This window comes from Rhopalosiphum maidis, chromosome 4, assembly GCF_003676215.2.
Source record: "Rhopalosiphum maidis isolate BTI-1 chromosome 4, ASM367621v3, whole genome shotgun sequence".
Classification (NCBI taxonomy): domain Eukaryota; kingdom Metazoa; phylum Arthropoda; class Insecta; order Hemiptera; family Aphididae; genus Rhopalosiphum; species Rhopalosiphum maidis.
Window position 1 is genome coordinate 875,978 of NC_040880.1, and position 15,386 is coordinate 891,363.

Genomic DNA, 15,386 nt, shown 5'->3' on the forward strand with positions numbered 1-15,386 from the left:
AATATTCCTATTTAAGTATGCACTCTTAATGTCCCTCACACAAGAGATAAATTATCATATAACAATATTTTTACTTTATATTTTCACACAAACAATAAAGTTCAGGCAAACAGTTAATGCAACTTTAGTGTTTGAGGTTGGACTAATTCTTAATAAATGCCAAATTATACGGTATTATGGACAATCATTCCATAATCTATATGGTGTACCGCTTGTTGCTTAGATTACAGATTTCAAATACATCTTATACTAATCAAAACTAAATTGTGTTGCGCGATAATCACTGTCTATGCTTAAATAATACACATAACATTAAGCTCAATATTGATTAAATTTTCTAAGAAATTAAAAATATATATTTCATTTTTATCATTCCTAGTGCTTATCAACTTCAGAACTACCACCATGACAACATCTGATAAACTTTAAATTCTCAACAGACAACAATTCAAAAAAAATAAGTAAATGAAACCCTAGACCTAAATTATAAAAATGTCTTTATAGATATACAATATATAAAAATATTAAAACATTATATTACACTGAAAATTTATAGAAGTAAAAACAGCAAGTAAGATTTAAGGTTCAATGTATACTCTGTAATAATTATTCTTTCAAAATCACTTGTCTCTTTGCCACATCAGCTGCGTTTTCTATACTTCAATCTGTAATATTAAAAAAAATAATTTAATTCAAAATCTAAATAATTTTCAAATACAAATTTTTCTAGTAAACAAACTAGAGAAGTTTCTATTGTTTTGAGTGTACTTTGTCATTGAGTAAGTCACTATTTCATCCATGAAGGATGATTTGAATTTAATAATAAATCATAATTCATTGCATATATAAAATTCAAAATAATCATACATGGCTTTTTTCTACAATAATCCATGTACAAGGTAATTTTTTAAGCATGTTTATCCCATTTTTATGCTTAAATTATGTATATATTCAAATTCTGATTTTTACATAGTTTTTACGTTGTTAAAAAACAACGTTTTTTTAAAAAATTATATTTTTAAGTTTTTTACTTTTTTGAATGACAACATAAAGTTTAATTTCATATTCAAAAGCAGAATATTTTTCTGAGTATTTTAATACATAAAAATTGAATTTAGGGAGAGTAGTTTATGATTATGACATATTTGAAGATTAGACAAGCGGAAAAGTGGACAAATATTTTGACGGAGTAACCCCGTACCACATCACTCCGCGCATCTAAACTTTAAATACTTATAACTCATTAACTACTTGCACTAAATTCGAATTTCATGTATCAAAATACTCAAAAAATTATTCTGCTTTGGAATATGAAATTAAAAATCTATGTTGTCATTCAAAAAATTAAAAAACTTAAAAAATTATAAGGATAAAAATACATTTTTTTAATAAAAACGTTGTTTTTAAAAACTTTAAATTATGTAAAAATTAAAATTTGAATACATGCATAATTTAAGCATAATAATGGGGTGCGCTTACTTAAAAAATCACCTAGTATATACAAAATAACAAAATCTTTTAATGTACCAAATTTCTGTTTTACTGACACTATTGAATTTAATATGATTTTTTTTTAGTTGTTTTAAATACTTTTTAAAGTATCCACATATTACCCATTTTTTATTTGAGATATGGAGGGGAGAAGAGGGTAACGGAGAAGTATTGTATTTAAATGTTACAGTTTTTCAGTGAGTCATTAGAATAGTTTTGCAATCTTTTTAATGGAATTGCTACAAATACCTTCTCGTCTGTTCTTTTATTTTCAATTGTATTTTAGAACTACTGCTACTTAAGAAAATGTAAATTCAGTTGTTTAATGTTTAAGAAGCTATAATTTTATTCAATATTAATTCCTATATTATATAGGTTTTAATAATTACGTTTTAGTTCAAAATTGCACTTAGTGTTGGGCTAATTTATTATCAATCACTGAATATTGAAATAGAAGTACTTAATGGAAAAATAAATAAATATTATAATTTGTTATATTTAAAATTAAAACCAATATCTAAGATCTAACTACCTAAATAAATTTGATAACAAAAGACTGGATAACATATTGAAAGTAGTACACTTCAGCTTTTATAATTTAAGATTTTTTAATATTTAACTTACTTGCACTTCATATTCAATTCCTTTGCTTTTCAATTTTTTTTGTAAAGATTGGATGCGTCTTTTTAATGCAGCTTTACTTCGTTTTTCTTGTTCAGGATTTAATGGTCTTTCCATTGCCTTTCTTTGAATTGACCTATTCTTTATTGTTAGAGGAATTTGATTTTTGTTGCAACGCCAAAATGTATTACTTTTTACTTGGTTTGGAGGAAGGTATTTAGCTAAAAATACATAAATTAAAAAAAAATTCAAATTTAATTTTGATTACTTTAATAAATTTTCTTACCAACAAGAATTTTCTTATGCATCAAATAGTTATTCATGGTTTCTGCGACTACCTTGGCAACTTCAGGATACAAAAACTCTACAAATGCATATCCTTTTGCTTTACCAGTTTTCTAAAGTTATTATTCTCATTAATATTATTAAAAATTTTAATAAATTAATGACATAGACGAAATGTGACAAAATTACCTTGCTCTTAGGAATGTTAATATTTGTGACTTCTCCAAATTGTGTAAAATAATGTTTCATTTCATTTTCGTAGAAACCGTGGGGAACATGACCAAGATATACAACACCCCTATCATTAGGTGCTTTTGTAGTTTTTTCTTTGGGCGGTTCGCCTTTGTTAAGCTAAATTAAACCAATATAATTATTATTTTAATAGATACACCTATTCATAATTTTTGAATCACAAATTTTTATCATTTAGATTTCAGATAATTAAAATTATAAATTATAGGTATCGATAAATCATTTTTGGTGTTACTTACTTTTATAAAACCACTTTTAAACATATTTATTACTTGATGATCCAAAGAATCTAAGCACAATGACAATGGTAAATAATTTAAATTTCGAAAAAATAAAGAGTGAACATTAATGATCATGGGATATCGTGACTTATCGACTTGCATGAAGATAGTAACAAGACCAAATTATTATTTATGTTATAGGTTAGGTTATTATTTTCTACAGAACAGGTCGACCACTTTAGGAACCATATATTTGAATACGAAATAAATAATACATTTTATAATTATTTATTTTATTGATAAGACGGTCCGACGGTGTTTGAAATTTTAAAATCGAATCGAACCTAATATATTTCTTGTATTGAAAAAGGAAGCAAAGAGAAATAATATGATATATTGAATAGATTCTTTTAGATCATCTAATTGATGAAACCGCAAACAGTATTATACGATGACAGTTATTATATTAGGAGTAAAAAATCCATCGTTTGATCAAAGCGAAACTGTTGATGACCAATTCGGGCTAGAGCCGGCCTAAAATCTGAATCCCGCATTTTTCTGTCAGTCTATTAATAGTCAATCCAGGCAGCTCTTCTGTTTTGCAGCGACGTCGATTTACAAGTTTACAACCAACTCATCAACTCCTTTGCAATGGCGGTAAACTATATTTTATTCAGGCATACTATTTAAATATTTTTAGAGTGGAAATAATAAATAGTTCCATTTTAATAATCGCCAACTTATTATTTTTGCCATTTTTGGGATGCTTAAAACCAATCTATCAGGCACTTTTAAGTGATTTTATTTTATACTTACTATATGTAATAGGCACTTCCCTAAATATTTGTTAGTTCTGTTAAATATTAGCTGTTGGAACATAAAAATTTGGAAATTATAATAATGACATTAAAAAAATTGATTTAACCATTTTAATATTTTTTTCTTTTTAGTTTTTATCTGTAATCAAAGTCAAATTTCAATTTTTGATCTATATGTATTAAAATATGTAGATCATTTTTAGTACTTGTGTCTTCTATACTTTTAATAAGCCTATGTGAACAATTTATTTCCCGTACAAGTGTAAAGATCATTTCAAATACATTTTGTACAAATCAAATTTTTCCGTGATTTATAATTTAATTGTTGTAATCACTATCCACTTTATAATACAGTTAATAATCTGTTATTAAAAATTATTTAGTTTAATTTTTAAAATCTAAAATTTTGATTTAAACCAATCAAAAAAAGTCCATACACTTTTTTAAAAAAAAATATTTTGTAAATATTTTATGATCAAAAACATAAAGGATTGATAATTGTATCATAAATAAATTTAATACTAATAATTTATATTTCAATAAAATAAACTACTTTTAATGTAACATATGATTATAATAAATTACATAATACATATTAGAAATGTTTAAATATTGAATATACCAAAATGTTTCCAAACACTTATACGATAATTTTATAATTTAGTTAAATTATTTATTTGATAAATTTTCTTGTTTTGATAGTAGGATAGTAGGACTGCCATTAGGTGATTTTTGTTATTTAATTTTTCTTTCTATTTCATCCTATAGATTTTTGATAGGATTCATATCAGATGTCTGTGGGGGTATGAATGTATGACATTGTTTAGGATAAACAATAGTATCAACCAGGTGCGGGTCTAAAAATTAAATAAGGGGGGGCTAAATAAGAAAATTTATTCCCAGCACATAAAAGCATAGGCATTATGTTAAAGTTTTGAAATATTTTAAGTAGGTACCTTATGCCTAAGGGAGGGACTTTAGCTCCCATAGCCCCCCTTGTATCTGCCCCTGGTAAACCACTTATTGACATGTGTTACCATGTGTTTGGATTATTGTCTTGTTGAAAAATAAATTAATTCCCCAAACTCAATTTGTTCACACTATTCTTTAAATTATTTTTTAAAATATCTTATTTATATTTATCCATTTTACCATTATCCATTTTTACAAACACTACATTTCCTATTTCTGATACACTCATACACCCATACTAACACATGGCCACCATGTTTAACAGTTGCTCATAAATTCTGTGTTTTTAATTGTTCATTTGGTTTTCTCCATACATTTTTTCTATCTTCAGATGAAATTACGGTAAACTTTAATTTGTCAGTAAAAATCATTTAGTTTCAGAAACTAAAGGTTTATCAATATTTTGAGTTCTTGAAAAATCTTAATGTTTCCTTTTGTTAACTTTACTTATTAATGGTTTCGGTCTAGAAGTTTACCAATTATCACTTTAATACATTTCTCACTGTTTAAGATATCACATTTACTCCATAGTTTTTGTTAACCATACCAACTTATTTTGGTACACTAGTCTTAAGATTTTCTACTACTATTCTTAGAATTGCTTTTTGTAGAGTTAAGTCTAATTTTCTAGGACAACTTGAACAAAGCCTATTGCAAAAACTATTGATTTTTTTTTTTTTGTTAACAATATATTGAACAGTTGAGTGTAATTTATTTAAAATTTTAGCAATTTTTTGAAAAGATTATCCTTCTTCACTTAGCCAAATAATTAATGCATACATTTCAGTATGTAATTTATTCTATGGTTATCGTAGTAAAAAGAATGTTTCCATAAAATGTATGTAGTAAAGAAAAAATATTTAATAAATATAAATATGATAGATTACAAATTACCTAAATATTCATTAGATTTTGTAACAGTAAGTACACTGACAGCCGACAGGAAAAGTGAGTGTTGCAAACAGGACAATAGATTCTATCTATTCGTTTTTTGTATTTGTATGATAGTATTGTATTGTGTATATATATTGCGTGTATTACCAAATTTATTCACTAATAAACATGGCAGTAGATGAGTAGTATTGTGCAAACAGAGCCTCCTCTGTTGTCAGTTAAATATGAAAAAAAAAGGGAAAAGGAAAAGTGAGTGTTTAGAACATTTTTTTGACGAAAATAATTTTATTATATCGATTTTTTACTAAAAGCATTTATATAAATATTTTTACTTAACCTTTTTATAGGAATTAATTAAATAATTGTTAAGGAATGTTTTGGTTAATAAATAAAAATTGTATAAATTAAAATATAATTGTATTGAAACTTTTTTGACTGAGTGTATTCAATTATTAATTTGCAATAATACAAGTTATTTACTTGTAAAATGGAGTCTCCAGTGAGAAAATACTAAAAAATTTCTTTTAAAAATGATTAGCTAGGTAGCTTATGACTATTATAAATACTTTAGAACAATAATTGTAATTTATAGGTATTAAGTAAATAATGTATTCTATTTATATTAATTTAAATATTCTTATTATCAAATTAATAATATATTATTATTATACAGGGTGATTCTTTTATCAAACAACACTCATTATTTCAAAAAATATTTTTTTACATAGTTTCAAATTGTTAAAAAAACGTTTTTCTTAAAAAATTATATTTTTAAATATTTTTTATCCTTATAATTTTTTAAGTTTTTTACTTTATTGAATGACAACATAGATTTTTAATTTCATATTCCAAAGAAGAAGAATTTTTTGAGTATTTTGATACATAAAAATTGAATTTAGGACTAGTAGTTTATGAGTTATACGTATTTAAAGTTTATTTGCGCGAAGTGGAGTGGTACGGGGTTACCAAATGTTTGTCCACTACTCCGCTTGTCTAAACTTTAAATAAGTATAACTTATAAACTACTCATCCTAAATTCGGATTTTATGTATCTAAATACTCAGAAAATTATTCTGCTTTAGAATATGAAATCAAACTCTATGATGTCATTCAAAAAAGTAAAAAACTTAAAAAAATATTTAAAAATATAAATTTTTAATAAAAACATTGCTTTTTAACAACTTAAAACTATGTAAAAAAATATTTTCAAAAACATTAATACTTTTTGAAATAATGAGTGTTGTTTGATAAAAGAATCATTCTGTATAAATTGTATTTTTATTGGATCTTTATAAATTATTGTTGTTTAGTATTTGGCATATTATTCACTGAACTCTATTCAATGAACTGTATATATTGAACATCATTAATAATTCAAATATATCTGTTTTAGACTTTATTAGGTGTCCAATTAATTATTACAATGATAGCCATTAATCTAATACATCGTCTTAGTCCTATCTATTCATTTGCTCGATGGACATTATGTTCCACAGGGTAAGTAATTATTCATACAAAAGTAAATGTATTAATTTTATTTTTAGGAATTTAATATCTCATAGTTTCATATTAATATTTTTTTTAGACTTGTCCGTTATTTACATCCTACAGATAAAGAGCTTAGACAGCTCTCAGGGCTCAAGAAAAAAGATTCAAAACTAAGTAAACGAACTATACATGCTCAAAATGACAATATTGATGTATTTCAGATACCCAAAAATTTAGACATTGAAGTAAGTAACTATGCATTGGTGACATGTACATGGGTGCCTAGGAGCTCAGGAACCCACTAAAATTATTATGGGGTGCTGAGCATCCATTAGAATAGTGGTGGTCAAACTACGGCCCACGGTCAACTCCGGCCGGCCATCATTTAATATCTGGCCCTTGAAAGAACAATAATATTTTATATTTACATAAAAAAAGTTTGGCCACCACTGCATTGGAATATTGGATTTTACAGGGGAATTGTATTGACCGGGAGCTAAGGCCCCATCCCCCAAATTATGCATTTATACCTATGATACCAAGGCATCCATTATTTTTTTTATGACCTGGCACCTATGTTACTATGTATTATATAATATGTACAAGATAATTTATTAATTATATGAAAATAATCTTATTTTTGTTTAAATATCCCCATATATTTTAGTTGGTAAGTCAACCTATTCAAGAACATGAAATATATCAGCTTAGATATTTTATGGAGTATCAATGGCTAGTAAATTTCTCTTTATATGCAGCTTTAGTCTATTTAAGTACTGAAATATACTCTTACTATTCACCTATTGATAATGAAATTAATCTAAGTATGCTATGGTGTTCAATTGTCATTGTTTTTGCATTGTATCCTTTTATTGAATAAGTATAATAATAATAATGATAGTTTTTATGTATATTTAAAAATTGTTCTTTTTCCTGAATTTTTAAATTTTCAGCAAAATACTTATGTCTCTTACTTTAGAATACTTCCGTGGTGGTTTTGAATCATCGGGTGAACGTTCAACTGTAATAGTTGCAGCTTGTGTTTATTTAGTGATTGCTATGATTATTTTAGTCATAGACGAGTCTAAACTTGATGTTCGGTTGGATACTGCGTACAGAAGCTTTAATGAAACTTCAACAGCATTTTTACACAACCATGGGTTATCTTCACAGTAATTACTAACATAATATCTGATTTAATATTCTTATACTAAATACATTTTTTTAAATATTTTTTAGGGGCCCTGCATCAAAATTAATAGTAAAATTTTTCCTAGCTTTATGGTGTGCAGTTACAGGTGCTATGTTTGTATTTCCTGGAATACGTACAGCTAAAATGCATTGGGATTGTCTTAGGTAGTTATATTTAAAATTATAATTTATTATAATAAATGAATAACCTTTTATTACTTTTTTTTTAGATATTATGAATGCAATGAGCTACATGGCAAATATTTCTCTTATAGTTCAACTTTCATTAAAGGTTTTATGAATTTTAGCTTAATTACTCATTTTTTACTCGTTTTACTTTGGGTAAAACCAATAGCCGTGGATTTATTGACTGCAAAAAATCTTTCCGGATTAAATAAACCATTGTAAGTACATTTGAACATGAATATTTAACTATTGTTAGGTAATATTGTTATTTTTTTTAGAATTACATTAGAACAGTTTGAAAGCTTAAGATGTTGGATAGTAGTATTAGTGGTATTTCAAAGATTATATTTGATGCCTATGTTTATGCAAGCTTATCTTAATATGGCTCAAGAGCGTTTGGAACAACAGAAAAAAGAAGCTGGAAGAATTACTAATGTAGACTTACAAAAACAGGTATAATTTATTGGTTTTTGTTTAAAAATATCTATATATTTAAATTTATTGTTTGAATTTATTTTAAGGTGTCTGTGATTTTTTACTACACATGTGTTGTGGTGTTACAATATGTTATACCGCTTGTAATGATGTTATTCTTCATATTTTTTTACAAAACATTAGGTAAACAATTGCCCATATACATAGTACAAAAGTATTCATATATTATCAACATCTTGTAAACTTATTTTTTAGGTAATTTCAGTTGGGTTCAAGTTATTGTAAATTCTTCTTCGACAGTAGATAATAATAATCAACATTCATTACTTGAAGCTAACCTAGAATATTTTTCTATTCAGTCATTAAAACAAGTAAACATTATTGACTTAATTAAGATTATGAAATATATTTAAATTTTATAATTTTATTAGATATTAACAGCAGATGTCTATCGAGGAATTTTTGGTTTTGCTACATGGTGGATATGTTTTTCATGGTTTCTATCTCTGTCAGTTGGAGTATTCTATCAATCTTACTTATCACCTAAGTAAAATGACCTAATTAAAAGTGTTTTTGATTTTAAATACGTCAATACAATTCCTGAACATAATTTTTGTAAGGAAACAAAAAGTTTAAGGTAGTTTTAAATGTTAAACAGCAGAAAAGCAATAAATGTTTAAGTCAGTCAATATTAGAAATATATAGTTTAATAGTTTTATTTTCATTTAACAATTAAATTATTTGTATATGTTTAAAGTATAAGCAAACTTTTGTACATTGTATTATGTATACTTTAGTTGGTTAGATAAAATATAATTTGTTCATTATATTTTAATTGTAAACACTTTTCAATAATTGTTAAATAGATGGTTAAATACAAAGCATGGAAATATTTACTATTGAAGTATTAATAGTAAATAATATTAATATAATTTTAAACTGCACACTTGAGCATTTATAGAAGTTTCATTAGCTGGACCAATTGCTAAAACTGTCATTTGATCGTTTTCAGTAAAAGTTGCTGTTGGAATGTCAAATAACTTGCATTGTTTTTGAATACACTCCAATGTTTTTAAATCTGGTGCACGTAAAACAACTCTAGCACATTTGGAGGGTAAATTGCATAATTTAGTTTTATTGTACGCAATAACTGATACAACTGCACACTAAAACAACCATAATTTATTTGATTAAATATATTTAATATATCAAATGTTTTAAAAACAAATTACCTAGGTAACTTATCTTTTTATAACTGTATTACATAGAAAAATATACATTTAAGTTATAATAATTGTTCATTAAGTATACACTTGGAGACTCTGAGTGAATAAATCAATTTCTTCACTTTCAACTGGACCTATAGCCATCACCGTTTTAGATCTGGGCGCGACCTGTGTACGACCTGCATCTACTACTACATAGGTATTGAATCCTTTTTCAATGGCTAATTGCTGAAATTCTAACATAGTTTCTTCATCTGCTACCTTGAATATATTTACTGCCTTATTGTTTGATTCCCAGCTATTAATTTCTTTTGGTCTTAACTTCAAGCCTTCTTCATAACAGTGCACAATTGCATGTGAGCACTATAGAATAATAAAATTGTACTAAGAAGGAAGAAAATGTCAGAAAATCAGTAAAGTGGTTAATAAGCCCAATATATTTAATTATTTCCAATTGAAGATGGAAGTTAATAGTTTCTAGAATATGAATGCATAAAGAATGGGGGAGAAATTATGAGTATTTACAAAATGTATCTTCCTCGAATTATTATACTTTTTCTAAGAGCTCTGAGCCAGCCTTAAGTTTTTTTGTAAGATTTAATGGACAATCAGCCATATTTACTTAGTTTAAATAATATCATTCTGAGAAAACATCTTTGTAGTCATTCTAGTGTATTAGATAACCTAATTAAATAATAAACTGTAAAAGGATTATTTCTCATATGGGAAATGATAAAAAGTTAGAACTTAACTAGATAATAGAATTTTTGTATTCACACAATAAAAATTACATATCAGTGTCTCGTGAGGATTTACCCATAATGGTATTTCCTGAAATAATAAAGATATCATAAGTATGTTTTTTTTAAATACTCACAGGGATAAGAACTACAAGTATTTTATATTTTAATTTAATTTAATGTTTTGATAAAAGCTAAAAAATAATGAAAGATGGCCATTTTGTAATTTTTCTGAAAATGTTGACGTTTCAACATATATTATATTTTTGTATTATTATACGAGCACCGGCCAGAGCCCCCTGTGGGCCACGTGTTTGATAAACTGGTACTTATATAGTAAATAATACAATATTTTTTTCAAAACTAGAAAATGATATTAAAAACTAGGAGATTAATGAAATTAAAATGTTGAAACGTCAATATTTTCAGAAAAATGAACTCAGCAATTGCAATGTTAGTTAAGGAGATACCACAATGGATAAATCTTCATGACTTCATGAGACACTCTTTATACAATACAAACAAATCCAGACTAGTTATTAGAAGGAATGTATAAAAATATATTTTTATATCATGGATATATAAGCATATGTCAAGCATTTTATATAAATTTTATCAAATATTAATAACCAATTGAAATTAAGAAATTTAAAAATTACAAACGATTATTTCTTTATTTTTATATTTTTAATAAATTGTGTTAGTTTTAGTTTTATGCATATTCTATTTTAGAATTTTAAGAATTTAATATATTTGCATATTTTTTTAGTAAGTATAAATTAATTTCAGTATGGGTATTGATTATAGAATAGACTATTCTATAATGAATGATATAAGCCTATTATTTGACATATTTAATAAAATGGGGATCATAATATTTGATGCAAAGAATATAAAAAAAAAGAGTAATTTAATATTATATTAAATGGCTACGAGTTATTTCAAATCTTAATAGATTATATAACCTTACAATATATTTGAAATACAAATATTTAGAAATTTAAATTTAATGGATGGATATTGTAAAGAAATAAAATATCTATTTTTTAAATTACAAAATATGATGTTATACCTACTTTACTTTTTGCAGTAAACAAAATTTTAGGCTTTGACATGTAATAAAACTTTATGCCAACTAATTAATTATAACTTAATATTTTAATTCTAAAATGGAATTTAATTCATATTGTCTCACTTGAGCTGCAACTTTGCCTTTGCCCATTTTTAAATCGTGACGAACCAATAACGCCATTTTGAATTCTCCTTTTTGATTTATTAACGATTTGGGCTGTTGACTTCACTCACACTTTTTTCATCTTGACTTGTCCATTTAGTCCTAAGAATATAATTCTTAATCATATCAAAAGTCAGACCAATCAGTATACCAGCGGTTAATCCACCATAAAATGTATTAGTTATAAAACTCATTTTAAGTATAGTAATAATATCGCCGGTTCTCGGTATTTTAATTAAAAGTAAAAATATGAATCTTTATTTATTTTAAATTATTAATAATATACTAATATCATTTAACTTTTCTACAATCTACACCGTATAGTACTATACGTAAAATGTAAATCGTACAGAAGTGATCGTGTGAACTTTATTAATCGTATAATTCAGTAGCTTACTGCTTGAGCCTAACGCCTACTTTCTTATATATAGTTGCACTAAAAATGTATTTTATTAAACCTTCTATAAAATTCAAAAAAAATGTGACTATTGATTATTATCCGATTGTTGATAAAATTATGATAATAGTATCACTGAATAAAAAACTATTATCAATATTATCACAGAATAATATAACCTTAAATAACAAATATTTTTGATATTCTAGAAAAAAATCTAAAGTATTTCAAAAGTACCAAAGTGGTTTTAGTCTGGTACAGGGTGGTAACAACGCATCAATAACGATATCCTAACTCATAATTCCCAATAATATCCAACTTTACTATCCAAGTAATAAAGACAATGAAGTTGTTGTAACTACTAACTTTAGTAAACACATAGTTGATATTAATCTATGTTATATAGTAATCAAATTAAAATTACTATTTACACAATTTATTTTACTAACTTCAATTAACCTAACGTAACTAATAAATAGCTTAATTAAAAATGTTTAACAAATTTATTTATGTGTAATAATTTTCAATACGATAATTCAATATAAAAAATTTTTAAAAATAATACTCACGTATTTTTAACGGCATTAATAATTAGAGTAATATGTCCAAAGAAGTAATGATTACTACTCCTACTACACCAGTTCAACAAGGCTTATTTAGAAAACGAAGCAGCAGACCAGTGCACATAAAATCATGGACCATCATGTTAAACAAAAACGGGTTTGTACGGTGTCATCTTCAGCATTGCCGTTACATAGCTTATTGCATAGATGACATGAGAGAACATTTCAAAACATGTCGCGGAGAAGTAGCTGGAAATTTTGTGTGCCCAACTTGTGGTGGTCAAACAACATCGCAAGAAGCACTTGATTATCATAAACAAAACAATCATAAAGATTCTGATATAATGTCAATTATTATCAAACCCACGCTCACTGAACAACAATTAACGTTGTGGACAACTGATATCAAGACTCGTGGATATACTCAGTGTTTCATGCCCGATTGTCATTTCATTAGTTATAAAATTTCTGAGCTTGAGCAACATTATGAAAAGTGTCTGGGTGAAGATCCAGACACGTCGTCTAAGTTTTTATGTCGTCATTGTAAAGGTTATACATCGTCCCAACAAGCTCTACAATTCCACCAAAACAATCATCATAAAGATTTACTGTTTCCTATAAAACAGGTAAGATAGTATATTTATTAATTATAATTAATTAATTAAGAATTTAAATTATAGTCCTATTTTCTTTTAAATTGTTTAGCCCACTAAAATATTCCAAATTTTATCTTGTATTTTTAAGATAACATTTAATTTGAATATTTCTAGAAGTTCTCTATATTTTAAGTTAAAATAACTATTCTGGTGATCAATTAAAAAAGTACCAATATATTTATGTGAAATTTATTATTATTCATTTTAGGAAAATAAAGATGATTTTGATGAAGATAATAAAATTAAATCTTACCCAATGGGACAGTATGGACATCCAACATCAAGTGCTACAAATCCTGCTAGCAAAATAGTAACATATTCTCAATGGAAAATGCAAGAAGACTTAGCTGACACGGAATCTATCTGTTCTGAGGTGAATGTTAACAATCCAACTGATGCTCAAATTAAAGATTGGATAATAGATTTAAAAAATGGTTATGTACATTGCAATCATAATTCTTGCAAATACATGTCATTTGATGTAGATGATATGAATGATCATTTTGCTACATGTTTTGAACCATATCTAGACGATGAATTTGAATGTTCTATTTGTGGAGGTAAAACCACTTCATCAAATAAACTAAAAACACACCTTTTGCATCATCATGAAGAAGGTTACAAACACTTAACAGAAGAGGAGTGTGGTTTTAAATTGGTTGAAACTGAAGATGGCTTAGAATTGCAGTCTGAAAATAAAGAGCCTATAAAACGTAAAATTGATGAGGTTGATGAAGAATATGAAGAGAAACATTCTGTCAAACGAAAGTCATATGATATACCTTACAACCATTTAACCAAATGGCGTGATGAACTATTACGTAACAAATTTATAAGGTAAGTCATCAATTTTATCAACCATATGAATTATTTATTTATTTTTTTTTTTTTTTAGATGTACTGCTGCAGATTGTAGTTATTTAGCTTTGGACATGCTAGAAATGAAACAACATTCAGATGAGCATGTGGATAGTGTTTACTGGTCCTTTAAGGATCGCAATTTAGAAGATAGAGTAGCAAATTACTGTGACGCATGCAATGGTCATTTTAAAACTGTAAAACATTTAGATGGTCATAAATTAGTATCACATAATAGTAGTGATACATCCAATATAGATAGTTTGTTAATAGATGCCAATGAAGAAAATATTGAAGACGATGAAGAAATTGAAGAAATTTTTTAAGTATTAATATTGATCTAAGTTGATATTCTCACATACCTACATTAAAATTGTAAATACACTATGCGTGTTCAATTTTATCTCGTATCGGCCAACAGTTCAATATTATACTATTATTGTACTATAAAAATAATTTATGTTCTTTCTTTTTTTTTGTCATTTTTGTAGCTTCGTGAAAAATTAATTAAACCTGGTTTTGACAATTAATATAAATTGTTTTGTATTATTTTCTTATAGCTTAGATTATCTATTCAATGTTGTTTTTTAATTATACCGTGTATTAGGAATACTGTTAGTTTCTTCTACCTTTCTTTTAGTACATAATTTTTATAAAATTATTGAAACCATATTAAAAAATGTGTTATACATTTTGTGTGTAATAATTATTTTGTATTGTGCTACTCATGTAACCTTTAACAACAATTTTCACAATTCACTTATGACATCTAAAAAGTGTTAATATTGTATTTTAAACATTTATAATACTAAGATTTTTAAGATTATTACCACAACTACAAAGTTTACAGAATTTAGT

General features: G+C 25.9%; 3 protein-coding genes and 1 pseudogene across 3 annotated transcripts; 2 read left to right on the top strand and 2 right to left on the bottom strand.

Annotated features, from left to right (window-relative positions):
- Positions 1 to 483: 483 nt before the first annotated feature.
- Positions 484 to 3,049, bottom strand: LOC113550593 (MKI67 FHA domain-interacting nucleolar phosphoprotein-like). Its single transcript, XM_026952528.1, has 5 exons — positions 2,889 to 3,049; positions 2,587 to 2,748; positions 2,399 to 2,510; positions 2,116 to 2,333; positions 484 to 665 (listed from the first exon to the last, which is right to left on the bottom strand). Exons 1-5 carry the CDS (start codon positions 3,030 to 3,032, stop codon positions 654 to 656), a joined length of 648 nt encoding a protein of 215 aa, XP_026808329.1. The 5' UTR covers positions 3,033 to 3,049; the 3' UTR covers positions 484 to 653.
- Positions 3,050 to 3,159: 110 nt separating this feature from the next.
- On the top strand, positions 3,160 to 9,753 carry LOC113550592 (transmembrane protein 161B). The gene is made up of 11 exons (XM_026952527.1): positions 3,160 to 3,527; positions 6,948 to 7,051; positions 7,140 to 7,287; positions 7,710 to 7,903; positions 7,996 to 8,214; positions 8,282 to 8,398; positions 8,464 to 8,637; positions 8,698 to 8,872; positions 8,941 to 9,037; positions 9,110 to 9,225; positions 9,286 to 9,753. The coding sequence occupies exons 1-11, from the start codon at positions 3,522 to 3,524 to the stop codon at positions 9,403 to 9,405; spliced, it is 1,470 nt and encodes a 489-aa protein (XP_026808328.1). The 5' UTR covers positions 3,160 to 3,521; the 3' UTR covers positions 9,406 to 9,753.
- On the bottom strand, positions 9,544 to 12,442 carry LOC113550594 (annotated as a pseudogene).
- A 275-nt stretch (positions 12,443 to 12,717) lies between these two features.
- On the top strand, positions 12,718 to 15,177 carry LOC113550591 (zinc finger protein 512B-like). The gene is made up of 3 exons (XM_026952526.1): positions 12,718 to 13,640; positions 13,879 to 14,507; positions 14,566 to 15,177. Exons 1-3 carry the CDS (start codon positions 13,053 to 13,055, stop codon positions 14,852 to 14,854), a joined length of 1,506 nt encoding a protein of 501 aa, XP_026808327.1. The 5' UTR covers positions 12,718 to 13,052; the 3' UTR covers positions 14,855 to 15,177.
- The last annotated feature ends 209 nt before the right edge of the window (positions 15,178 to 15,386 follow it).